The following is a 27491-nucleotide window of genomic DNA, read 5'->3' on the forward strand; positions in this document are numbered from 1 at the left end:
ACACACACCTATGGACAGTAATAATAAATAAAATGAGGTTTTACACACACACACACATTTCCCAAAACAAAAAACACAGCCAGGCAGTGATGGCATATGCCTCTAATCCCAGTACTCCAGAGGCAGAGGCAGGTGGATCTCTGAATTTAAGGACAACCTGGTTTATATAGTGAGTTTCAGGACAGCCAGGGCTGCACAGAAAATCTCTGTTTCAAAACAAAACAAAACAACAACATATAGTTCCCATATCTTTTTTTTTTTTTTAACTCAAGAAGTCTTTAATGAAAACTGTATGAGACGCCCCTACTCCTGCATCTTCTCAATCATTTCTTCCTTGTATTTGCCCTTCTCCTTTCCTACTGGTCGAGACCTGGCTTTTCTTTCCAGGATCTTCTTTCAGTCTCTGTCCAGCTTTAGCCGGGTGATCACCACCTTGCTGGGGTGGATGCCCACGTGGACAGTTGTGCCATTAGCCTTTTCTCGCTGCACCCGTTCAATGTAGATGACGTATTTCTTCCTGTACACTTGGACCACTTTGCCAATCTGCTGGCCTTTGTAGTGTCCTCGGACAACCTGAACCTCGTCATCCTTTCGAATGGGCATTGAGCGAACATTGTACTTCTGTCTCAGCTCTTTGGAAAGGGGGGAAGACATGATCTTCCTCCGAATGTGAGAAGGTGTACTGAAATGCCGTTTGCGGTTCTTGCTCTGGTCAGAAGTCACAAAGGGATTGAATTCATTTTGGTGGCTGCGATCCCTAATTCCCATATCTTAAACTTCATCTTTGGTCTTCCCAGAAAGATTAATTCTCCTTTCTAAAAAGAACAATAATGTGTGATTTTTGTTTGTTTTTATTTTTACTTACTTGTTTGTTTTTATTTTTAATTTTTCAAGACATGGTTTCTCTGTGTAGCCCTGGCTGTCCTGGAACTTGCTGTGTAATCAGGCTGACCTTGAACTCTGAGGTTTGCCTGCCTTTGCCTCCTGAGTGCTGGGACTAAAGGTGTGTGTCACCACTGCCAGTCAATCATGTGTTCTTAATGACCAACTGATAGATGTACAGTTTGGCTCCTACTTTATCTGCATCTTTAAAACTGTTCAGAAGCATAACTGTTGTGAATGCATTATGTCAGAAACATATATGCACACATCTGTGTCTCTTCAAAATGCCAGGATTTATTGAGTTACAATACATTTATAAACCACACTGTTACTAAGTCATCTGGATTATCCTGGATAGCTGGCTCTTAGCAGTCACTATTTTTTTTTAAGTTACACTCTTAATTATGAATATTAACTCTCAGATCATACATTATTGTGTGTGCATGCGTGCATGCGTGTGTGTATGTGTGTGCATGAGAGCACGCGCGTGTGCGTGCATGTGTGTGTATGTAACAGAATGGCTGCAAAAGGATTAAAGAGGCTGCAGAATACGAGAGGCCCTACTGAAGACAGAGAACTGGCAGATGGGGTGCCACTGCAGTAGTTAAGTATTAGTGAACCCCATTGCAGAGTTGTTGGGGGTGCACAGAGCTGATCTGGAAGTTGGTACAAGACAGGTCAATGTGCCGGGCGGTGGTGGCGCATGCCTTTAATCCCAGCACTCGGGAGGCAGAGGCAGGCGGATCTCTGGGAGTTCGAGGCCAGCCTGGTCTACAAGAGCTAGTTCCGGGACAGGCACCAAAGCTACAGAGAAACCCTGTCTCGAAAAACCAAAAAAAAAAAAAAAAAAAAAAAAAAAGACAGGTCAATGTGAAGGGCAGGGCCAGTTCCTGACAGAGCTGTAAGACAATGTGAGTAGGCCAAGTAGTGGGGACTGCCCTGAACTGAAGGACAGTTGGGAATTCTGTCAGTTACTTGATGTATACCTATCATGTGACAAAATGACAGAGTGGTAGGGCCATCTCCGAGCCATCACATATATATGACTTTTCCTTTTATTGAATCCAGTAAGGTTGTTGCACCCTTTGTTGGTTTGGTATGTTCAATTCAAGGGCCTGGTTTTCTGGCGTGACTTTAATATGACCATGAACCCATGTGCACGCAAGTCTACTCCAATAAGCCCTTAAGTGGTTCCCTTGCATGGATAAATTTTTTATCAGATGGTGCTTCATGGTTCATGCTGCACAGGTGGGGGTGTCCATGTGCATATAGGATGCAGAGTCACCCCCTCTGTGTGGGCAAGATGGAGCTGAAGGCTGCTTTGTAAAGTAGAGTCACCAGGGTGAGGCCCAGCCTGAAGATACTGATCTACACACTAGGGAGCAAGTTAAACCAGGCACAACATGCCCTCTGCAACACATATTGTGTGCTTGCACATGTGCGTGCGTGCACACACATGTTTGTTTGTTTGTTTGAATCCTCCTGCCTCAGCCCAATTAAAAAAGTCAGATTTTTAAAAATAGAAGCCAGATGTGGTGGTATGTGCTCGGAATCTCACCACTTGGGAGGCTAAGACAAAAACCATGAATCAAGACCAGCTTGGACAACACAGTAGGATGTCTATTAAAAAAAAAAAAAAGGGCAGTCAGGCAGTGGTGGCACACACTTTTAATCCCAGCACTTGTGAGGCAGAGGCAGGTGGATCTCTGCGAGTTCAAGGTCAGCCTGGTCTACAGAGTGATTTCTAGGACAGCCAGGGCTACGCAGTGAAACTCTGTCTCAAAAAACAAAAACAAACAAAAAGAAGATGAATATTACATGATTCTACTTACATGAAATGTCTAGAATAGAAAGTTTGTAGACATAGAAAATAAATTAAAGCTGGGAATAATGGCACACACCTGTAATTCCAGTAACTGAGAGACGGAGGCAGGAGGATGGTGCATTTGAAACTATCTTGAGCTACATAGCAAGAGCCAGTCAGTCTAAAAGCAAATAAAAACATAAATTATCAGTGGCTAAAGGAAAAAGAGAATGGAAGATTTTCTTTTTGAAATTAAAAGCAATTAAATTAGGTAAAAGCTTTTTGTTTGTGTATGCTTGTTTTTAGATACGGTATGAGGTTTGAAACAGAGTCCTACGTAGCCCACACTGACTTAGAACTCTTTGTGTAGCTGAGGATGGCCTTGGACTCCTGATCCTCCTCCCTCACCTCCTAGCTTCTGGGAGTACAGTACGTGCTACCACTCCCTGCTGAATTAGATGCTGTTTTAATTGGTTAGCACAGGGTTAGGCCTTGCTCTTTAGCCCAGGCACCTCTCTGTGCAGAGGAGCGCGTGGATCCTCCTGCCCCAGCTGAGGCAAAGGCCAGGAGGAGATTTAGCTTGGGGAGAGATGGTAGAGGTCTGAGAGTAGAGGTGTCCACCACCGTGCCCAAGCTCTGCAGCCGGCCTCATGATCATAAATTACTGCATACTCTGTGTACGCCCGTCTGCACATTCGGGCTACTATAACAAGAGACCATGCCTTTGGCAACAGAAATTGATCTCTGGGGCTGGAGAGGTGGCTCAGCGGTTAAGAGCATTGCCTGTTCTTCCAAAGGTCCTGAGTTCAATTCCCGGCAACCACATGGTGGCTCACAACCATCTGTAATGAGGTACTCTCTTCTGGCCTGCAGACATACACACAGACAGAATATTGTATACATAATAAATAAATAAATAAATAAATATTAAAAAAAAAAAGAAATTGATCTCTGGAGATCGGAAAGTCCACGTTCAAGGCCCCCCCAGGGACGACTGTACCTCATAGCCGGTGACTCTGACCTCCTAGATGGAAGGGGCAGACAGGCTCCCTAGCCTCTCCACAGGGGCACTAACCCAATGAGCCCAGCATTGCTACCGCTGTGGGGTTCCGCTGCTTAGCCCCTAGTTACCTCATCACCTCTTGAAAGACCTACAGCCAGGGCTCTAAGGGGTTACTATTTCTCCAGGAGCTCTCATTTTCCAGAGGATAAGCCGTCTGAGCCTTTCTCTCACAGCCCGGTCTCCTCCTGGCCTTGGTCATCTCGTCATCTCCAGAGACTGCACCGCTGCTGCCTGCAAGGTGACAGAAGCTGAGAAGTTTTTCCTCCTCAGTTCTAGACAAGACTAGAAATAATCTCATTACCTTTTTGCAAATTCTTGTTTTTTGGTAAGGTGTCAAGTGGCACACCTCAGATTCCAGTAACAGATCCAACTTAGTGGAGGTCAGATTTCAACCTTAGAATCTGGGACGGATACATGTACTCAGATAAAGGCTCCCATCCTCCGTTTTGGTTTCTCTTTTCTCAGTGTAAGTAGATCTCTGTCTCTGTCTGTCTGTCTGTCTGTCTGTCTGTCTGTCTCTCTCTCTCTCTCTATATATATATATGTATATATGTATATATGTATATATGTATGTATGTATATTGAGACAGGGTTTTGATATGTTGCTCAGACTAGACTTGAACTTTAGGAACCAAGCTGTTCTCTACCAGCTTCCCAGGTAATTGTGACTACAGGCATATGCACCCACACGTAAAAACTGCTTGCTTTCTTCTTCCTCCCTCCCTTCCTCCCTCCTTCTCTCTCTCTCTCTCTCTCTCTCTCTCTCTCTCTCTCTCTCTCTCTCTCTCTCTCCCTCTCTTCCTTTCCTCCTTCCTTGTGCATGTGTGTTTTACCTGCATGTATGTCTGTAATCTATGAGGTCAGAAGAGGCAGTTAGATTCCCTGGAACTGGAGTTATAGATGGTCATTATTAGACATCAAACCCTGGACAAATGTCTGAGTTGCATGTTTAACATATCATAGTGGACACTGGCTGCCAGGCTCTCTCAGCATCCTTCAGTCCCTACCTTTACAGGGTCCTCCTTACTGGCATACTCCAACACTTGCGCTGAACTCTCTACTCCAGGAGGGCTAAGCTGCCCTTCCTCCAGCTGCTCTTCCCTATATAATCCAGCTGTTTTGGGCTACACTGGTCCTTTTACCCTTTCCACCCTTTTGCCCCTTTATCTCCTCGTCTCCTGGCTTCCCTCCCTTCACAAGATCCAGTGCAGTCTAGCTATGTTCACTATGTACCCTTCCAGATGTTTCTGGCTATGCTCACCCTCCATCTCCTGTGTGCTTCCTTTTACCTACCATGAACCTTCCCCTCAACCCTTAGGAGTGGTCATGTCTTTCTTTTTATTTCTTCTTTTCACTCAGTTGTGAACTGTGAGCTGAGTGTAAACCATGTGTGTGCTGAGAACTGAACCGGATCCACTAGAAGAGCAGCCGGTGTTCTTCTCTGCTGAGTCTTTCCTCCAGCCCAGAAGATCTGTTTCTAATGGACGTGGTACATTCTGTATGATGGCTATAATTTCACTCTTCTACTCCCCGATTCCTCTTTTCCTTCCCCCTCCTCTTTTTGAAGAAAGGACTCTCACTCTGCCTAGACTGCCTAGAAATTCACTCTGCGCCCCAGGCTGGGCTCAGATTCATAACAGCCTTCCTCCTCCAGCTTTCTGAGTACTGGAATCACAAGTATGTGCCACGAAAGTGACCTTTGACCAAATTCTTGTTATTGGACACCCAGTTTTCAACTTTTAAAAATAACTATGTGCCAGGCAGTGGTGGCACATGCCTTTGTTCCCAGAACTCTGGAGGCAGAAGTAGGTGAAGCTTTGTGAGTTCAAGGCTAGCCTGATCTACAGAGCTAGTTCCAGGACAGCCAGGGTTACACAGAGAAACTCTGTTTCCAAAAACAAAAAAAAATTTTTTGTTACTGTTTTTGTTTTTTTGCAAATGTGGTGGTGCTGGTTGGGAATGTGTCAGTGTTGACTAGTGTAGCATGTTCTAGGCACAGGGGTGATATTGGATGCTCTTTCTTAATACTTCTGGCACAAAGTCCTGGAAGTATGACGCCGTATCGGCCCTGGTCAGCCTTCTGAGTTGGTGGCTTCCAAGGCAGTGTGCTGGAAGAGATGTGCTTGAAATTGGAAGACAGCAACCTGGAGTCCAGTGTGTGGTACTCCCCAGGCCATGCTGGGCACTGCCTTTCTGGGCCTTCGTTTCTCCTGTAACAGACACGCTCCAGAGAGAATGGTTGCTGGCTGCCTGTCCTGTTGGGAGGTTCTGTGATCTCAGACCCTCTTCTACTAAGCCAGGGGTTTCTCCACTTGATCATGCCCTTCCTCAGAGCTGTATGTGTGCACGCCTGAGCGTGTGTTTCAGTTTCTATTCTTAGCAGGGTGATCTTTAAACAAGGAATAGATTTGTGCTTCTGTCTCATCTCCGATGCACGCAGCTCCTGCTGGGCTGTTTCGTGCTCAGCCATTCATTCACATAAAAAGCAATAGCCCATTAAGGAAATGAGAGGATGCTGCTCCTTCTCCTTCCAGCCACCAGGATAAGGACTGCCGGCTTCCTGACGCAGGGAAGCAGTGCCTGGCTGGCTTTGGTCACCAGGCCTGGCCTCTGTCTGACTCAGTGGTGGATGAGATCAGGGGAATCTTGGTTTCGGTGCTTCCCTGCCCATTCCACCCTTAGATCATATCTCTGGGATGGGTCAGGGCTGTGGTTTGGTCAGTAGTGGATTTTGATGGTGTTGGGTAATCAGCATCCAGACGAGGGGGTAATTGTTTGTCCTGAAATAAAACCTGGACACTGATGACCTCCACTGCTTCAATAGGTCTCACAGTTTCTTAGTACCAGCTCTGTAGACCAGGCTGGCCTCTAACTCACAGAGATCTGCCTGCCTCTGCTTCTCAAGTGCTGGGATAAAAGACATGTGCCTCCACCTCCCGGCAAGAATCACTTTGGATATTTAAATAAACAAATTCAGATTCTGGACTCCCAACCCCAAAAATTCTCACTTAGCAGGTCTAGAGGTGAAGCCTAGTTTCTTCATACTAAAAACACTAAAATGGACTCGGTTTTTTGGGACATACCTTTAATCTTAGCACTCTGGAATCAGAGTCTGAAGCCAGCCTGGTCTATATAGTGAGTTCTAGTCCAGTCAAGGCAACATAGTGAGACCCTGTCTCAAAACAGCTACAGCAACAACAACCCCACCAAAATGGAGGCTGGAGGTGGAGGAATGGCTTAGTAGTTAAGAACGCATACTGTTTTTATAGAGGATTGGAGCACCTGCGTCAGCAAGCTCACTACCCTCTGTAACTTCACCATCAGAGAATCTAAGGCCCTCTGCTGACTTCCCTGGATATCTGTACTCACAGGCACACCCCCAGAGGACTTCTTCCTCTGACCGGCCCCTCCTCCAAAACCTTCTATCATCACCTAATAATGCTATCACACCATGATCTTGTCGGTGACTTCATCCATTTATTGTGATCTAATCACCTCAATAATTTTATGAGCTGGACCAAGTCTTCAACAATACATGAGCCTTCTTTTCCTTCCTTCCTTCCTTCCTTCCTTCCTTCCTTCCTTCCTTCCTTCCTTCCTTCCTTCCTTCCTTCCTTCCCCCTCTCCCCTCTCTTTTTTTTGACAGCTGGGGTCAAGATTATATCCAAACATAATCATTGTATGTATGTATTTATTTATTGCACATGTGTACAGGTTCCCCAGAGAAGAGGGCGTTGATTTCCTTGGAACTGGAGCTACAGGCTGTTGTGAACACCCAATATGGGTGCTGGGAACCAAACTTGGATCCTCTAGAAGAGCAGTAAGGGCCTCCTAGCTCTGAGCCATCTCTCCAGCCCCCATAATACTGTTTTAGGACACTTCAGGGGCTGGCGTAGCGCTCAGAAGCAGAGTCCGTGCTTTGACTGTGCAATCTCTGGGTTTAATCTACAGTAACAAGAAATAACATTAAAGCACTCTAAATGAGTAAACTGTGAGTGAAGCCAGATCCCAACAAAGCCATTGTGAAAAGGACTCAATGGCAAGACTTCACGTGATCATAAAGAAAGTGCTTGTCAGGTGTGGTGGTCCCTGGGCTATGAGAGAGAATAGAGGAGTACTTGAGTTTTCATGAGAAGGACCTAGAACTTGGAAAAGATGATAAACATCTCAGAGGCCCTTCTCACCCCCACACCTTGCAGAGAGAAATTCTGTGCCTACAGAGGGAATTTCTCAACCACCATCACCAAGCTCATTGTTAAATGACATTAGGATTAGGACATGGGTCTCCTGACTCAGCTCTGAGCACTTTGCCCCAGGCCTGGTGTTGCCCAGAGCTCCAGACAAACCCACAGTAAACAATGTAACACTTCCAACATTGAGCAGGCTCTCCGCAAGCGAGCTTGGACTGGATAGAACGGCTATCTGGTTGTTTGAGAGAAGCCAGCAGACAGATGCAGGACAGCATTTGGCCAGTAGGTATTCCTTGGCCTGCAATTTATTGAAATACTTTTGATATTGTTTTTGTTTGACTTCTTCCTATCTCTCTCTCTCCTTCCTTGCTACCAACAGCTCACCTCAGGCCCAAAGCATTGGGGCTTTCGGACTATGAATTGAAACCTTCGAAACCATGAGCTAAAATCAACATTGCCTCCTTCATTGTTTTCTAAGTATTTTTATCATGGTGATGCGAAGTTGCCTAACATACATAGGAAGTGGTTTTCAGTATATATGCAAAGTTGTATAGTCAACATCCCTATTTAATTTCAGAACATTTTCATCACCCCAAATAGACACCCTGCCTCTACCCTTATCACTCACTGTTGACTGACCGGCAGCCACGGTCAACTTTTTGTCTCTAAATTTGCCTATCCTGGACTTTTAATAAAAACTAAATCAGACAGCATATGATCTTTTGTGTCTATATTCTTGCTCACAATTGTAAAATATATTAGGTCTTCATTCCACTTTATTTTCAAGTAACATTCTGCTGTATGAAAACATATTTGTTCATTTACTTATTTGCTGAAGGACAATTGGGCTGTTTCCATTTTTTTTTTTGTTTTGTTTTTTGTTTTTTGAGACAGGGTTTCTCTGTGGCTTTGGAGCCTGTCCTGGAACTAGCTCTTGTAGACCAGGCTGGTCTCGAACTCACAGAGATCCGTCTGTCTTTGCCTCCCAAGTTCTGGGATTAAAGGCATGTGCCACCACCGCCTGGCTTATTTTAGTTCTTATAAATGATGCTGTTATGAGTGATCATATACAAATTTTTGTGTGGATATACTTTTTTTTTCTTTTGAGACAGGGTTTTGCTGTAGCTATTGAGCCTTTCTTGGAACTAGCTTTTGTAGATCAGGCTGGCCTTGAACTCACAGAGATCCACCTGCCTCTTCCTCCTGAGTGCTAGGATTAAAGACATGTGCCATCATCCGGCACACATTTTCTTTTCTTTGTAAGATTTTTTTTTAAATTTTATGTGTGTGGTAGTTTGAATGAAAATGGCCCCCATAGGATCATAGGGAATGACATTATTTAAAAGGATTAGGTCCTGTGGCTTTGTTGGAATTGACAATGCCTTGTTGGAGGAAGTGTGTCAGTGGGTGTAGGCTTTGAAGTTTCAGAAGCTCAAGCCAGGCCCAGTGCTTGCTCTTCCTGCTGCCTGCCAATCCAGATGTAGAACTTTCAGCCACTTCTCCAGTATCATGTGTGCCTGTGTACCACCATGGTTCCTGCCATGATGACAATGGACTAAGCCTCTGAACTGTAAGCCAGCCCCAGTTAAATGTTTTCCTTTATAAGAATTTCTATGGTTATGGTGTCACATCAATAGAAACCTTAACTGAGAACAATGTGTGTGAATGTTTTGCCTCCATATATATATATATATATATATATATATATATATATATATATGTATGTATGTGTATCACAGGCATGCAGTACCCATGGAAGCCCAAATAGTGTCAGATCCCTTGGAACTGGAGTTACAGATGTTTGTGAGCTGCCCTGTAGGTGCTGGGAACTGAACCCCGGTCCTCTGCAAGAGTAACAAGTATTCTTCACTGCTGAACCATCTCTCTAAGTTCCTTGCTTTTAATTTTTGTTTTGAGATAGGGTCTCACCATGTAGCTCAAGTTGGCCTGGAACTTGCTATGTAAACCAGGCTGGCCTTAAACTAACAGAGATCACCTGCCTCTGCCTCCTCAGGGCTGGAGGACTATGTCACCAAGCCCAGTTTGCTTTGTTTTATTAATTTATTATTTATTTATTTTGAGGCAATGTCTCACATAACCTAGGCTGGCCTCAAACTCAATATGCAACCAAAAAATGACCTTAAACTCTTGATCCTCGGGCCTCTGTCCAGAGTGCTGGGGTTTCAGCATGCACTTGTCGCCTTGTAGTTTGATTTTGCAATTGACTCTGTCCTTGATTGGTCTGGATTTTGTCATCTAACCGTCCTTTAACTATGTGAATATGGTAGTAGGCTCAGGGTTTAAGAAGTGGAGACAGTAGTAGGGTGGTGGTGGCACACGCCTTTAATCCCAGCACTTGGTAGGCAGAGGTATTCAGATCTCACATTATAATGTTGGTCATTGATTATTATTGATCTCTCACTAATACCGAACTTACAAATTAAACTTAACCATAGTATGTATGTATAGAATCAGGTTCTGACTGAGTGCCCAACATCCAGTGGGGGACTTGGATCCTAGTCCCCAGAATAATGGAGCACTGTACTATTTGAAAGGGAAAGAGAAAATGGAAACCTAGGAAGCAGTCTACAGGATGGGTTTGCTGGCATGGCTTCCATGTTGGATATCAGCCACATGCAGAGATCATTATGGCACACATGGGCAGCTGCAGGGTCAGGCACACAGGAGAAGCAACCATGGCAAACATCACAGACTCCTTCTCCGCACTCCTTTGATACAGGTTTCTCCTTCCTGCCTCTCCCTCCCTCGCTCCCTTCTTCTCTGTCTTGGCTTCCTCTTTTCGTATGAGTAGTAATATCTTCTATGTCTTACTGCTGTGAAACAAATCTTTCTTTTTGTTGTTGTTGTTATTGCTGTTGTTGAGACAGGGTTTCTCTGTGTTGCCCTGACTGTCAAGGAACTCGCTCTGTAGACCAGACTGGCCTCAATCTCAGAGATCTGCCTGCCTTTGCCTCTGGAGTGTTGGGATTAAAGATGTGTGCCACCACTGCTGGGCGTGAGACAACTCTTTAAAAGATTCTGCTTGAGTCCTGCATGGTGCTCTGCCATTATGATCCCAGTGTGAGCTACATAATAAGATCCCATAAGCGGGGGAACGAGGCTAAAGAAATGGTTAGGAATTATAGGAGAGCTCTTCTTGTTCTTACAGGGGACCCAGGTTCGATTCCCAATACCCACTTACGTGGCAGCTCCAGTTCCAGGGGATCCAATACCTTCTGACTTTTGTGGGCACCAGGCATATACTTGGTGCACAGAAATAGATGCAAGCAAAACATTCGTGTGCAAAAAATAAAATAATCTGAAAAATTAAAAATAAAAAGCTGTGTGGATTGAAGATGTGTGTCAGTGTCAAAAGACTTACGCTGTATGCAAGAGGCCTTGAAAGTCTCTTTCCAGCTCTCTCTGTCTGTGTCACACACACACACATACACACGGAACACATAGGTCATAATTTTGTTTTTCTTGTGACTTTTATGGGTCAGGAGTTAAGGCAGGGTGGGGCTGAGCAATCTCTCCTGGAGTCCACGTTCAGAGGCTACAGGAGCTGCATTCTTCAGAAGCCTGCACTGGGATGGTTGTCCTGGATGTCTTAGACTGGGATGGTTGTCCTGGATGTCTTAGACTGGGATGGTTGTCCTGGATGTCTTAGACTGGGATGGTTGTCCTGGATGTCTTAGATGGCTGAAGACAATGCTGGTGATCTAGGGGAGGAGGTCACCCCGTATACTTTATTTCATTTTTTGTGTTTTTATTTATTTGTTTATTTATTTGGGTTTCTTAAGATAGGGTTTCTCTGTAGCATTGGAGACTGTCCTGGAACTAGCTCTTGTAGACCAGGCTGACCTCAAACTCACAGAGATCTGCCTGCCTCTGCCTCCCGAGTGCTGGGATTAAAGGTGTGCGTCACCACTGCCTGACTCATTTTTGTGTGTGTGTGTTTTAAAAATATTTCTATCTATGTGTACGCCATATTGTGGAAGTGCCTGTAGAGGCTGCAAGAGGGAGAGCATGCGACATGGGATCCCTTGGAATTGGAGTTAAAGGCAGTTTGTGAGCTGGCTGATGTGGGTGCTGGGAGTCAAACTTGGGTCCTCTGCAAGAGCAGCAAGTGATCTTAACCCCTGAGCTCCCTCTCCCCCTTTTTTTCTTTTTAGAGACAGAGTCCCATGTTGTAATAAGAGCGGCGGGGCTGTGTTCCGCCACCCGGCCACCCGCATGGCTAGCTTATGTCCCGAAATAATTACACGGAAACTGTATTCTTTTAAACACTGCCTGGCCCATTAGTTCCAGCCTCTTATTGGCTAGCTCTTACATATTGATCTAACCCATTTCTAATATTTTGTGTAGCACCACGAGCTGGCTTACCAGGAAAGATCTTAACCTGCGTCTGTCTGGAATGGGAGAATCATGGCGACTCACTGACTCGGCTTCTTTCTCCCAGCATTCTGTTCTGTTTACTCCACCTACCTAAGGGTTGGCCTATCAAATGGGCCTAGGCAGTTTCCTTATTAATTAACCAATGAAAGCAACAGATTAATACAAGACCCACCTCCATCAGTCCCACTTTGTAGCCTTGGCTGGTCTGGATCTCAATATGTGGAACAGGTGGGCCTTAAATTCATAGATACCCACCCACCTCTCTCCTGAATGCTGGGATTAAAGTCATGTACCACCATGCTCTGCTGCATGGTGTGGGAGGTCCTTCTCTCAATGTCTTGCTTTCATTGGTTAATGAATAAAGAAACTGCTTTGGGCCTGTTGATAGGACAGAACTTAGGTAGGCGGGGAAAACTAAATGGCATGCTGGGAGAAAGGAGGCAGAGGCAGAGAGAGACACCATGGATCTGCTGGAGACGGATGCTGGGAATTTTACCCAGTAAGCCACTGTCATGTGGCTATATACAGATGAATAGGAATGGGTTAAACTAAGATGCAAGAATTAATTAACCAATAAGAAACTAGAGCTAATGGGCCAAGCAGTGATTTAATTAATACAGTTTCTGTGCGGTTATTTCGGGTGTAAGCTAGCCGGGTGGCAGGGACAAACAAGCGGTTCCTTGCAACAGATTGGCATGCCAACGTGTGTCTGACCAAATCTACTTAACAGCCTGAGAGAGCTCGGGAAGTTATTATAGACAGAAACCTCAGACAACAATGCTCCACATTTTTCTGTGCTCTTAAATTAAATTAAAAGATAGCTACAAAGTAAGAGGTAAGTTTCACCACGGCATCTCCACATACATGTGCTATGACTCTTCATCCAAGTTTGCCCCTCTCCTACACTGCCCTCCCCACGTACTTCTTCTTTTGGGCTGGCTCCCTCCTTCTGGATTCAGGAGCATTTTTGGCTGGTGTGTATACATGGGCATCTTATAGCAATCAATTTTCACCTGGTTTTTCTCAAAGCAGGGATCCCAAGAGAGAGGTAAAAGCTCTGTGGCCTTTCTTACCGTGGCCTTGGAAGCCATCTGCATCTCCTCCACTGCATTCTATTGGCTTCACGCAAGTACTAGTGTGTTTAAGAACCTGAAACCATATTGTAAAACCACCACGCTTACCCCATAGCAGCAATGTTTTATTGCTACATTCCTCTGTGTATATAATATGTGTGTGTGTATTATGTGTGTATGTGTGTGTGATGTATATATGTGAGCAAAGGTGTGTGCATGCCACAGCACACATATGGAGGGCAGAGAAGAACTTTTGGGAATTGGTTCTCTCCTTCCAGTGTGGCTTCCAGAGACCAGGTCTTCAGGCTTGTGCTGTTATTCTCTGAGCCATCTACTGGCTCAGTGCCCTTATTTGAGAGAAAAGGAAGCTGAGGCACAGAGGGTAAGTTCCCATCACCATGCCATTAGAAGAGGAGGGATTTGATCCAGTCTACCCCCTGAGACCATGGCCTTAACGTAGTGGTTCTTAACCTCCCTAATGCTGAGACCCTTTATTACAATCCCTTATGTTGTGGTGACCCCAACCATAAAGTAATTTTCGTTGCTATTTCATAACTGCATTTTTTGCTTTTGTTGTGAGTCGTACTGTAAGTATCTCATAGATATGCAGATGGTTTTAGGCAATCCATGAGAAAGGGGTCACGACCCACAGGTTGAGAACCACAGCCTCTTAACCTTACAGTGCCTCTACAGAGAGATCTGTTCCTACTGTATTCAACTAAGCTGACGCACATACAATGAGTTCCTATTTATAACCGCTAGCTTGTAAACTCCCCTTGGCACATTCAAAAACCACACAACAGAACATGGCCCTTGTCAGCTCTGGCTTCTGCATAGCTGCACAGCTGGTTTTCTTTTCTTTCTTTCATTCCTCCTTTCTTTTTCAGACCAGGTCTCATTGTGTGACTCTGGCCTGGAACTCACTACATAGATCAGGCTGGCCTGGAATTCTTTGAGCTTACGGAGATCTGCCTGCTCCTGCTTCCAGAATACTGGGACTAAAGGCCACTCTGTGCAGCCCAACAGAGTTCTCTTTCCCCGGAATGTTGTCTTCCAGCCACGCATCTGTTTACAAGATTGCTCATCAGGGCTTTCAGAAAACCTCTGGTGGGCCAGCTCTGGAGTGAGTGCACCTTGGACCTCACAGTGCTGGGTAGTTGTTGCCCTTATTATGTCTCACAAGGTGCCTTTTGTCCCCGCTGCCTCCCCAACTGGACTCCGAGAGCAAGGACGTGATCGTGTGCGCAGAAGCTGTGCTCGGAAAGAACGCTGTCCTGGCATGTCACTGCCTGCAAATTTCTCACGACCCTCATATGCAGTTACCACACATTTTCCACACATAACCAGGAACGGAGATGGAGATCTGTACCCCAAATCTGTCGACAGGTATTGTGGCCGCATACAAGTTCAATCACTACCTACCTGCTCTCACTGCTACTAGTCCATCCATCGCGTGTTTAGTTACCGTGACAATTCTCACCTTCCTCAATCACTGACTTGTACTTTTTTTTTTTTTTTAAATACAGACCATCTGCATTCCGAAAACAGGGTAGAGAGTTGAGTAAATATGACAACAGTTCTATTTTTCTATCCCCGCCGACACAGGCTGTTTCTTTCATGAACACGATCCCTGACTTATGCAATTACTGTTACCACCGTGAGTCTTCCCGGTTTCTTCTCTCTCTGCCTCGGCGTGCTCCGGGAGGCAGGTTCGCGGGGTCTGCAGCCTAGGGCGCTCCGGAGCTTTAGCCAGGGCGGGCGCGGCTGGCCCCGCCCCCTCATGCATATGTAGCACCCCAGCCCGGCAGCCCGGCCCCCAGACGGCCATTTGTAGCGGTGCTGGCGGCCGCGTTCGGCTTCGCTGCAGAAACGCGGAGAGGAGCGCGCTCCCTGGCCGCTGCGTCCGCTGCCCCGGCGCCTTCCCGGCTCCCCCGTGTCTCGGGCAACTCCCAGCCGTTCCGGGGGATTGCACTCCGCGGCCCTTCAGGCTACCCACGGGTCCTTCGCACCCTACCGCCTGTAGCCCAGCCGGCCGCACTCGTCCCCGAAGCCGGGCCTAGGGCGCGCGGCGGCCGGGCTGGGCTCGGGGCGTCCCGATGGCCGCGGCCGGCTGGCGCGACGGCTCCGGCCAGGAGAAGTACAGGCTCGTGGTGGTCGGCGGCGGCGGCGTGGGCAAGTCGGCGCTCACCATCCAGTTCATCCAGGTGCCTGGAGCGGGCCTGCGGGCTGGCGGCAACGGGGTGGCGCTACCTGTGGCCGTGGCGACCCCGCCCGGGGCGCGCGGGTGCGGGGCTCCGGCGCGTGCGGTGCGCGCGGGTGCGGTTTGCGCGGGGCCAGGGCGCGCGGCTGCGAGGGCAGGAACAGTGAGGAGCCAGTGCTGCTCTCCTGCCCTGCGGCCACGGCGCCGCGCTGCTGCCCGCCAGGCGCCCGGCGCGGCGTCCGGGGACTCGGGCTTCTCAGGAATGTGGCCCGGAGGGCGGAGCTGGGCGGGTGGGAAGCGCAGTTCCACCTTATCACTGCGGTCGGGGCGGGAGCCCGCGGGGAGCAGCCGCGCGGCGGAGCCGGGGCTTCCTGCACCAGGGCCGGAGCGGGGACCCAGTGCCTGCCTCGGTGGCCGCGTTAGCCCAGGCTACTTGGCTGCGGCTCCGCGCCGCCGGCTCCCAACAGTGTTTTCTCTTTGTGTGTGTTTGGGCTTCTCTTACAAGTAGTCTCTTAGGTGGTACGTCCGGGTAGGAGTGTTTGATCGTGCCCTAGGGAAATAATGGTTTCGAGGAAGTTAAAACTGTGCTTTGATAGGGGCGAGACCATTTCCTTGGAATTCCCGGTGCCTGCCTGCTTCGCGCTTAGGTGAAGTTTGGGTTGAACCCAGCTAGGAGAGGAGTGAGTTTTGTATTGCAGCCTTCAGCCTTGCAGCCCCCCCCGGCCCCCCACCCCCCGCCTTCTTTGGTTGCTGGAGGAGAAAAGTCGAATTGTGTCAAAAAAGGAAGGTGGAATTCATCCTTAGACTTTATTCTTGGTTAAGAGGTCCGAGTGATTTTTTTTTTTCTCTTTTTCTTTTTTGTGTTTGAAAGCAACTGCAGATCTCTTTGCTTTTGTCATCCTGAAAGGCGTGGCATATGTTGGGAGAGCACAGGTACCCTGCTAAGTAACAAAGAAGGTATTTTTACTGTGCCAAAGAGTGCGGGTAACAAAATATTTTTTTCCTCCCCTGTTTCATACATTTGTTGAATAGGTAGAGTTGAATAGCTAATTTTGTTTTGTTATAAGCTGTAATGTTTATGGTGTCATTAAGATTCTCAGTTCCATAACCTAAGTGTGGTTGTCAGCTTTCACATCGAGGGAAGGAACAATAATCGCTCCTGTGATAGTCCATGGAATTAAAATGTGTTGCTCAAACCTTTTGTATTCGGAGTGAGTGTTTATGTCTTGAAAGGTGAGGTGACAGTATGGCTCACGATGGTGGTTGGGAGTCAGGCCAATTGAGAAGTTGAGATTGCTTTAAGTTTACCCGATTTTAGTCAGGCTTTTTAGCGAGTTGCTATTTGCCTGGGGCCAAGAGAGCCGACTGAGTGACTGACAAAGCAAAACAAGTCACAGCTAACTCTCTGACAGCTTTGGTTGGAGGGAGCCCAGAAGCTGAGGACAATCCTGGGTTCCAGAACTCTTGGATATTATTGCTTAGAAGATTTAAATCGGAAGCATTTACGTTTTCTGAGGGAGGCATTATCTGACCGTGATTGCTTCCAAAAGTTAAGGTATTTGAGAAACACTGTTAGAAACTCTTACACCCAGGTAATCACTCTTTCCTTGTGACCTTCGCAATCCATTTGTTGACTGCTCCCTCAGGGCTCTAAAGTGAGACCAAGTGAGTAAAGACGCGTGTGGTGATGATACAGATAAGGACCAGGAGTGAGCTTAGAATCCCACAGACTTGAGCGGTCTGCCTTTTCTTTATTGTTATGAAAGTGACACCCAAAATATTCAGCCTTTTTTGAGTCTCAATTTTCTTGTTAGTTAAATAGGTCTCCATACACATCCTTTTAAACTTTTCCATTAGAAGGAAGATCTTAGCATCGTATTGAGCACGCAGAGTGTACTCTGTTGATAGTAGCCATTTCTGTAAGCGTGTGAGATGTTTAGATGCAAAGGGAATTCAGATTTGAAAAAGCGTGGGAAGGCCTTTTAAAAAAATGCACTGTAGGGGCTGGGGATGCTCAGTGGTTATGAGCACTGGCTGCTTATAACCAAAGGACGTGGGTTCAATTCCCAGCACTCACACTCACATGGCAGTTCACGACTGTCTGTAACTCCAGTTCCAGGGGATCTGACACCCTCACACAGACAAACATGCAGGCAAAAACCCAATGTACATTAAATAAATCTTTTTAAAAATGCACCATGGGGCTGGGGATGTAGCTCAGTATAGAGTGGTTTGTCCTGCGTTGGGGAAGTCCTGACTTTGATCCCTAGTACCTTGTGAGTGGGACTGTGATGACAGTGGGGGTCACAGGCCAGACTGGAAAGAGGAGGCAGATGTGTGGAGAGCTGGGAGTGGGGGAGGCTCGTGTGACTTGGGGCTTTTGGTGCTCGTGAAACAGGAACATAGGCTCTGAGGTTGACTTGGTGAGGAGGAAGAAGGCACAGCACCTGTGTGGAGACTCCGCCACTCCTCTGAGCATGATGTAAGTTACTTAACCCGTCTGTGCTTTGGCTTCCAGTCATCCCTAAGCAGGGTAATAAAGTTATACAGCCGTGAAAGTCAACTGAATTAACATATCCAGGGCTTCGGACAATGTGCGGTTCATAGGAAGGCTACAGCCATTACTCTTTCAACCTTAGATTATGGATTTATCAGCTATATCTACACGCACATAGACACACACCCATACCACACTCACAATCCTCCTCCCCCATAAAAGGGGCGTGCCTATGTAGATGGCCTTCCAGTTTCTCTTGTCTCCCCACTTCCAGCTGTTCCCACCACCTTCCTCACCAGTTGCTGGGGATCAAAACCAGGATCTTGGCAGTGTTGTACCATTGGTCACATCCCTTTAAAACTTGTTATTATTTTAATATTGAATCTTGCTAAGATTCGTAGGATAGTCTTGAGCTCTGTAGTCCAGGCTAGCCTTGAACTACTGATGCTACTGCTTCAGCATCTCAGGTAACTAGGATTACAGGTCTGTACCCAGCCTGGCTGCTCAGACTTTTTTGAAAAACATGATACGTTCCGTTGGTGACTAGAACACCTAAGTGGTGAGTAACCTCTGGTTAGGACATGATTTTGACATGGAGTGGAAGGCAGAGAGTTGGGTGTCTGAGCTTCTTCCAGCCCAGGTAAGGGAGGGGGCGGGGAGGGGCGGTCTCTTCAACTCCCATCTTTTCTTTAGGGCTTTGAATTCATCTCTATAAAGCCCCCAGTTTGGTTGAGCAGATCTCCACCTGTTTTAATTCTATGGTTCTTCTGTGTCCTGACTAGTTGATGTCTTTGGTCTAGTTTCTTGGCTTTTCTAGGTCTCAATTTCCCATTTGAAAAGGGAACATAACAGAGTGCTTAGGGTTTTCGGAGTAAATAAAATGCCAGCAAATCAAACCACTCGGCATAGCCGTGACTGAAGAAGTCAGTGATCACCTTATTTGTGGCGATTCAGTATCTTGATGTTCTTCCAAAACAAAATATTAGTTTTTCCTTAATCCATAATGTAGTCCATTATTTTCAGTGTTCTCCGTTCCCACCTTCACCCCATCCTCCCCCCTTTCCCACGAGGTACTTAGCCGATGAGTCTTGATTTCATTAGAGTTGGAGAAACTAGATTAATTTGGAACTGATTTTAAGAAATGACAGGACTGAGGCATAGCTTAGTGCTAGTAGTGTTACTCTAGGGTCCAAGCCTGGTCTCCAACAGCACAAACAAGCGAGGCTTTCCCTGTTGTCCCTCATACACCAACTGAAGAGACAAGCAATGGTGAAAAGCAGAGAAAGTAAATTTACTGAATATGGCATTGGGAAGAAGAACAAATAAAAGGGACCAGTGATCCCCAAGTCTGTCTTTGGGGTACTGCCATGAGGTTCGGGTTTAAATAGAAGGAAAGAGGCATGCGTAGCTATGAAGGCCTGGTCGGGATGTGGTCGTCAGTTCCAACCTGTCCTGTAAGATGGTCTGGCAATGTCAGAATCATGTGAAATCTCATCCTGGGCCGCACACTCCTCTTCTGACTGACACCACGCCTCCAGACTTTTTCTTCTTCCAATGTGAGATTCCCAGAGGAAGTTTTAATTCTTTGCGGTCCATTGTTTCATTGAGTCGGATGGCACAAGTTACTCTCTCTGCTGTCCTGTCAGGACAGTTAAAGCACATGTGCTCAGCATTTGATCCGCGGGCCAAGGCCATACCTTTAACATCAATGCCGTTCTGTTGCTGCATCTTCGAGACGTGCCGTAGTTAGAAGTTAGCTCAGTGGGCAAAGCCCTGCCTCAAAGTTTAGTCTCTGGAAACCACATGATGGAAGGAGAGAACCAAACTCATCTGTGTAACTCTGTGTGCTAACTTGAATTTTTAGGCTTTTTTTTGGTTTGTTTGTTAGTCTCTATCTAGCTCTAGCTGTCTTGGAACTCACTCTGTAGACTAGGCTGCCTTTGAACTCAGAGATTCGCCTACCGCTGCCTCCTGACTGCTGGGATTAAAGGTATGCACCACTTCATCCAGACAACTTTTAAATTTTATTTAATTAACTATTTTGTGATAGGATCTTATACCCCAGACTGGCCTGGAGTTTGCTGTGTGTTTGAGGATGATTTTGGCCTCCTGCTCTTCTTGTTTCTCCCTCCGGTGTGCACTGCCATGACAGAGTGTTTTTCTTAGTGCCTTGTACTGGGTGATTAGGGGACAATCAATGGGTATTTGATTATTTATGTGCTTACCTTTTGGCTCAACAGTCTTAAGTCTAGAGGTCTAAAGATCTACTTTGAACATCCGGGAAACGCACATGCACAAGGCTGTGAGAGTATCGTAAATTACACAGATTAGAAGCCGCCCACAAAATAGATTAGCAGAATTAAATGTTGTGTTCCCCAGAGAAGCATATAGCTTCAAGAATGATTGAGAAAGGTCCCAGTGAACTGTGGAAAAAGTTAAGGGACAGCGTGATAGAGCACACCCTTAATCCTAGCGAGGCAGAGCTAGGTAGATCTCCATGATTTACAGGCTAGTCTGGTCTATATAGTGAGTTCTAGGCCAGCTAGGGCTACATAGGGAGACCATGCCTGTCTCAGTTAAGGTTTATCATATTGCTGTGAAGAGACACCATGACCATGGCAACTCTAATAAAGGAAACATTTAATTGTGGGGGCTCACTTACAGTTTCAGAGGTTCAGTTCTTCATGGCAGGTCGCAGGGCAGTGTGCAGGCAGATGTGCCCGAGCTGAGAGTCCTACATCTTGACAGGCAGGCGACAGGAAGCCAACTAAAAGTCACACTGGGGGAAACTTGAGCAAAAGAGACCTCAAAGCCCGCCCCCACAGTGACACTCTTCTTCCAGAAAGGTCACACTTCCTAGTAGTGCCACTCCCTTTGGGGACCATTTTCTTTAGAGCACCACGATGTCTCCCTGTGCCCCCGCCCCTGCCCCAAATGACGAGGGGTTGGGGATGGCTCAGGGGTTAAGAGCACAGGCTGCTCTTTCCCAGACCTGGTTTCTAATCCTGGTATCTACATGGTGGCTCACAACTGTCTGTAACTCCGACTGGCCCTTCTGGGCACTAGGCACACAAAGGGTGCACAGACACATATACAGGAAAACACTCATACATATAGAAAAATAAAAATTAAATTCAGCAGTAATGCCTGGGGCTGAGGAGGTGGCTCAGTAGGCAAAGCCCTTGCTGTGCAACGTGGGTCCCGAGTCCGGCTCTCAGGAACAGGCTGCCTAGCTAGACTGGCTGAGTCCCTGAGCTCTGGGCTCAAGGAAAAGCCCCTGCCACAAACCATAAGATGGAGAGTGACTAAGGAAGACACCCAACCTCAGCCCCTGGGCTCCACACACAGATGTTACACACACTTCCACACCCCTATGCACCCCTGTGCATATACATACACTACATTCTCAACACATTTTTAAAATTTCCTGTTCTAGTGTACGGAGGGAGGGAGAACTCAGAAAATAAAGGTATATTTGCTCATGGAGACAAAACCAAAACAGGACACAAGGATGCTTGAGAGATTGAAGGAACTGGTACCCAGAGAGGGAGTAGAAATGAAGTGGAAGTGGGTGGGAAGGGGACAGTGACCATCTGAGTACCGTTTTCTGACTTTTAGAACTGTGTTAATGTTTTAATATCTCGGTATATAAGTAGCAAACGCTAATACAACTGAGTGATGATGGAAAAGGGATTTCTTATGGTGGGGTACTGCCAGGTATGGGGGGTGCACTCCTGTGATCCTGAATCTGGGGAGTAGAGTTAGGAGGGCCGGCTGTTTAAGGCCAGTGTGGACTACGTGAGATCTTGTCCCAAGAAACAAAGATCAGAAGATGGGATACAGATAAACAAGGGAACTAACCTGTCAGGTGAACATCAAACACATTGGGGTGACCAGGAGAAATGCTTTAGGTAACTTTTGAGCCCAGTGTTCGGACTGTGTCCTCAGGATAGAAAGAACACGAGGCAAACGCTGAGCTCTGGTCATGGGCTCTGCCCTTCTCCCTCCATCTCGCCCACCCTTCCTCACTCCCTCCTTTCTTTTTTCACATAGGCATTGGTTTACAGCTTGTGGCACTTTTGTATATAACATTAGCAAATATGCAAATGTATTTTGAAAAATAGGGGTCAATGTCTCACTGTTGGAGAGAGTGAGGCTGCACACTTGGGAAGGGCAAAGGTTAAAATGAACTCGGATGTTTGATTGACATTGAGGATACTGGCCTGAACTCACACTTTGAAAAGTTTATAGACCCAGAAATGCCTATGCATGCCAATCCCTTGAGCACACCCCAGCGCATTTCCGGCTCCACTGAGAGCCGCAGAAATGGTAGGACTTTGGAGGGACCTTTGATTCCAGGGCTGGGGTAGGAAAACACAAGATGAGCTTGGAATATCTTTCAGTCTTAGGAAGTCCTCAGGAAAAAAACAAACAAAAACAAAACAAAACAAAAAAAAACGATGGGAATTTGTCAGAGAAAGTCAGAAGCCAGCCTGGGAGAGTTCCTCTGTGCCTAGCTGGGGCTGGTTTTATCACTAAGATAGACCAAGAATCTATGCAGTTAATCCCAGCACTGGGGGGAATTGCAGCATGAGGATCATGAGTTTGAGGCCAACCTCTGGGCTACATGTCTCAAAAGAAAGCACAAACTTGTACTGTGAGTACGTAATAGGTAAGTGACTGAGCAGAATTCTGACTAATGAATGAACACACAGGAAGTAGCAGAACCAGAGAAAATGATGATTCGGCAATCATAATGATTAAGCAAGAACCATAAATGGGTGGGTGTGGTAGGGCATGCTGGTGATCCCAGCTCTGGAGAGGCTGCAGTCGGAGGATCCTGAGTCTTGACTAGTGTGGACTGTGTAGTGAAAGTAGCTGGGTTTAACTTAGTCAACATGCATTTCTCTATCAGGAGGGACCTGGCTGACCTCACTTTGATATCAAGAATTGCTGGAACCCCAGGGCATCCTAGGGAGGTGCCCTGCCCAGAGTTAGACTCCCACAGTCAGCCCCCAGGGCATCCTAGGGAGGTGCCCTGCCCAGAGTTAGACTCCCACAGTCAGCCCCCAGGGCATCCTAGGGAGGTGCCCTGCCCAGAGTTAGACTCCCACAGTCAGCCCCTAGGGCATCCTAGGGAGGTGCCCTGCCCAGAGTTACACTAACTGGCACTAAGATGACATCACTAGGCATTGTCACCTCACTGGGACTTAGGATGCTCAATATTGTTTGGTTATGCCAATGAAGTTCTAGTTAAAGAATAACTGGGCACTAAACAAGATTATGCCTAATACAACCAGACCAAGCCATAAAGGGGGTCAACCTTTTCTGTGTAATGACATCTTTCCTAAGTTTGTAGTTGATGTCTTGGGAGAGGAAGATTGGTAAGCGTAGGTTAGGCCAGTACACACTTTGGCCAAGTTGTTTATTCTAACGACTTCCCCTCTTTGCATCAAGTGTCTTTTGATGTGTAGATGACTTTGTGTATTCTTTTTTTTTTTCTAGTGGGAATTAGCTCAAAATTATTTGTCTTCTTAAATGTGCTTAACCAGAAATAGAAATAATAGTATTGGAAATGCTATTGGAATAGTTATGGAAAAATGAAAGTATTGAGCAGGGTTAACTTTTGTTTACGTGTGTGTGTGTGTGTGTCATGGCATGCATTTTTAGGTGAGAGGTAATTTGTGGGAGTCAGTTCTTGCCTTCTACCATGTGCGCTCCAGGGTTGAAGTCTTGTCATCAGGCACGGTGGCAAGTGCCTTTACCCCATTGAGCCATCTCACTTGCCCATAGCAGGTTTATCTTTCTTTTTCCCTGAATCCCATCCATTCCTTTAAAATGTACACCCCTTACTTAAAACTGCCGAATGTGTGAAACTGCAGTATTTTAAGCAGACTTCTTTGTCTTTTGTGTGTTGTTGTAAGAATAATTAACCCTCAAAGAAGGACTTTGTCATTCAGGATTATTGCATTTATTTTCCATTTCCATTCTGACTTCAGTGCTTACAAACAATCCTCACGAACAACAAGCTTTTATCTCTTTCTTTCTCTATGTATATATTTATTTGTTTATTTTAATTTTTTTTTTTAAGATAGGGTCTCACTTTGTAGCTCTGGCTGGCCAGTAACTTACTATGTAGCATACCCTGAACTAGAGACCTCTTGACTCAGCCTCCTGAGTGCTGGGATTACAGGTGCGAGCCACTGTGCTGGCTAGTTTTATGTCAACCTGATAAAAGCTAGAGTCATTGGAGAGGAGGTTAACTTCAGCCAAGAAAGGACAGCCTCCTGGCTGTAGGCAAGCCTGTAGGGCATTTTCATAGTTAATGGTTGATGAGGGAGGGCACCAAGGCAGGTAGTCCTGGGTTCTGTAAGAAAGCAGGCTGAGCAAGTTATGGGAGGAAAGTAGTCAACAGCACCCTCCATGGCCTCTGCATCAGCTTCTGCCTCCAGGTTTCTGCCGTGTCCGAGTTCCTGTATGTTCTGCTGCCTTTAGTGATGGATACTAATTTGCAAGCATAAGCCTAATAAACCCTCTCTTCCCCAAGTTGCTTTGATCACAGTGTTTTATCACAGCAATAGTAACCCGAACTATGGTGGAAATTGGTACCAGGAGTGGGGTATTGCTGTGACAGACTTGACCCTGTTGTTTTGGGGAGAATTGTGGATGGACTTTGGAACTTAGGGTGAGGAAAGCCGTTTAGTGTTCAAAGCTTGGTGAGCTATTCGTTGGGAGCTTGGAAGAAACTAGTGCTGAGAGAATTATAGACCAAGGAGGTTTGGTGTGCAGCGGTCCAGAGGGAAGTTTGAGAATTACTTAAAGACTATCAGGACCATTGCATAATTGCTATTTCGAATTACGATTCTGTGGTTCTGGTCAACTGGGACTGAATAATCAAGAGAGACCATTGAAATGAACGAAGCATTTGTGTTACTGGGACAACTGATGCTGGTTAGTTGGAGCTGAGAAATGATCAGTGATTAAGAAGAGACCAGCGTCATTGTGTGCCACCATGGTTCCTGCCATGATGACAATGGACTAAGCCTCTGAACTGTAAGCCAGCCCCAGTTAAATGTTTTCCTTTATAAGAATTTGCTATGGTTATGGTGTCACATCAATAGAAACCTTAACTGAGACAATGTGTGTGAGTGTTTTGCCTGCATATATATGTATGTATGTGTATCACAGGCATGCAGTACCCGTGGAAGCCCAAGTAGTGTCAGATCCCTTGGAACTGGAGTTACAGATGTTTGTGAGCTGCCCTGTAGGTGCTGGGAACTGAACCCCGGTCCTCTGCAAGAGATGGTTCTTCACTGCTGAACCGTCTCTCTAGGTTCCTTGAGGCATGAAGTGGCCATGGGTAGCAACTGAGGCTTGGCACTGTGAGAGGCCAGGAGAGGCCATTGGTTAGAAGGCCCAGGATTGAAGGGGTCATGCAGAGACGTTGAGTTTTGGCATCATGAAGAGACCCTATGAGAGATTGTTGGTACAGCCCAGTTGTGGCAGAGACCCCAGTTTTGGAGATGCCCGCACCGTGGGGTGACCACCAGGAACAGTAGCAGCTATGGAGGGGAGTCCGCCCAAGCTTAGAGGGCAGCCATGCGTACTGAGAGGGCCGAGCCAGAGAAGTGACTCAACCCTCTTGGAGGAGCCCAGATCATGAGCATATTGGACATTGACATTTACACAGTTGGTGTTTGTTTCAATTTGATCTGATTGTGACTGTGCCCTGGTTGAAATAAGAAAATATTTAACTTATCTTTGATCTTATAGGAGCTCATTCTTGAGAGATAATAGATTTTAAAAGAGACTGGACTTTCTAAGAAGAGACTGGATTTTTAAATATTTGAATTTTTAAAGACTGGGACTTTTTAAGTTTGTAAAATGTTTTATATTTGTGATCCTGGGGATGAACAAAAAAAGAAAGGTTGTGTCTTTGACAGGGATGATGTGTTTTTGTGTCAAGTTGACCAGGGGTTGGTTAGTGTGCTGGCTAGTTTTATGTAACCTTGACACAAGGTAGAATCATTGGAGAGAAGGGAGCCTCGACTGAGAAAATGCCTCCATAAAATTTGGCTGTAGACAAACTTATAGGGCACTTTCTTTTTCTTTTTAATTTATTCTTATTTCATGTGCACTGGTGTTTGGCCTGCGTGTATGTCTGTCTGTGTGAGAGGGTGTCAGAAGCCCTGGAACTGGAGCTGACATGTGGGTGCTGGGAATTTGTCGGACCTATGTCCTCTGGAAGAGTAGTCAGTCAGTGCTCTTAACCACTGAACCCTCTCCTCAGCCTCATACGGCATTTTGTTAAATAGTGATTGATGGGGGGGGTGTCCATCGTTCCCCCCGGCGCTCCTGGCTTCTATAAGAAACCAAGCTGAACAGGCTAAAATGAGCAGGCCAGTAAGCAGCAGTCCTCCATGGCCTCTGCATCAGCTCCTGCCTCCAGATGCTTGCCCTTTTTGAGTTCCTGTCCTGATTTCCTTCTGTGTTGAACAGTGATGTGGAAGTGTAAGCTAAATAAACCCTTTTCCCCAAGTTGCGTTGGTTAATAATAACCCTAGCCAGAACAGTCACCCAAATAATTTTCATTTTAAAACTGACATAATGTTGTATATGTGTATAACAGTGTTTGGAAGTGTTTGTGTACGTGCGTGTGTGTGTGCGTGCACATGCGTGTATGTGCGTGTATATTTGTAGAATGTCTCAGTAACCTTCTGTCATAGACACTGTTTTATTACTGCGAAGAGACAACATGACCAAGACAGCTTTTATTTTTTCTGAGACAGGGTTTCTCTGTGTAACCTTTGCTGTCTTAGAACTCGCTCTGTAGACCAGGCTGGCTTGCCTCTGCCTCCCAAGTGCTGGGATTAAAGGTGTGTGCCACCCCAAGGCAACTAATTCTTTTTTTTTTTATTTTTTTATTTTTTATTCTTTTTTAATTAAAATTTCCACCTGCTCCCCGTTTCCCATTTCCCTCCCCTCCTCCCAAATATTGCCCCCTCCCCTCAGTCCCCTCCCCCTATCCCCACTCCTCTTCTCCTCCCTCCACACCATTCCCCCTCCCTCTCGATACTGAAGAGCAGTCCAAATTCTCTGCCCTGCGGGAAGACGAAAGTCTTCTATCTATGTCCAGGAAGGTGAGCGTCTAAACAGGCTAAGCACCCACAAAGCCAGTTCATGTATTAGGATCGAAACCTAGTGCCATTGTCCTTGGCTTCTCATCAGCCTTCATTGTCCGCCATGCTCAGAGAGTCCAGTTTCAACCCATGCTTATTCAGTCCCAGACCAGCTGGCCTTGGTGGGCTCACAATAAATCAGTTCCACTGTCACAGTGTGTGGGTGCATCCCTCGTGGTCCTGGTTTCCTTGCTCATGTTCTCCC

At 46.3% G+C, this 27491-nt stretch overlaps 1 protein-coding gene and 1 pseudogene across 1 annotated transcript in view; one reads left to right on the forward strand and one right to left on the reverse strand.

Moving 5' to 3' along the window:
- Window positions 1–303: 303 nt before the first annotated feature.
- On the reverse strand, window positions 304–768 carry LOC130879920 (60S ribosomal protein L26-like; annotated as a pseudogene).
- Window positions 769–15241: 14473 nt separating this feature from the next.
- Rras2 (RAS related 2) overlaps window positions 15242–27491 on the forward strand; it is a 71243-nt gene continuing 58993 nt past the window's right edge. The window contains exon 1 of the mRNA XM_057778023.1: window positions 15242–15614. Within this exon, the coding sequence (XP_057634006.1) occupies window positions 15507–15614 (108 nt within the window). The 5' untranslated portion in view covers window positions 15242–15506. The remainder of the gene's footprint in view (window positions 15615–27491) is intronic.

Source organism: Chionomys nivalis, chromosome 8 (genome assembly GCF_950005125.1).
Source record: "Chionomys nivalis chromosome 8, mChiNiv1.1, whole genome shotgun sequence".
Classification (NCBI taxonomy): Eukaryota; Metazoa; Chordata; class Mammalia; order Rodentia; family Cricetidae; genus Chionomys; species Chionomys nivalis.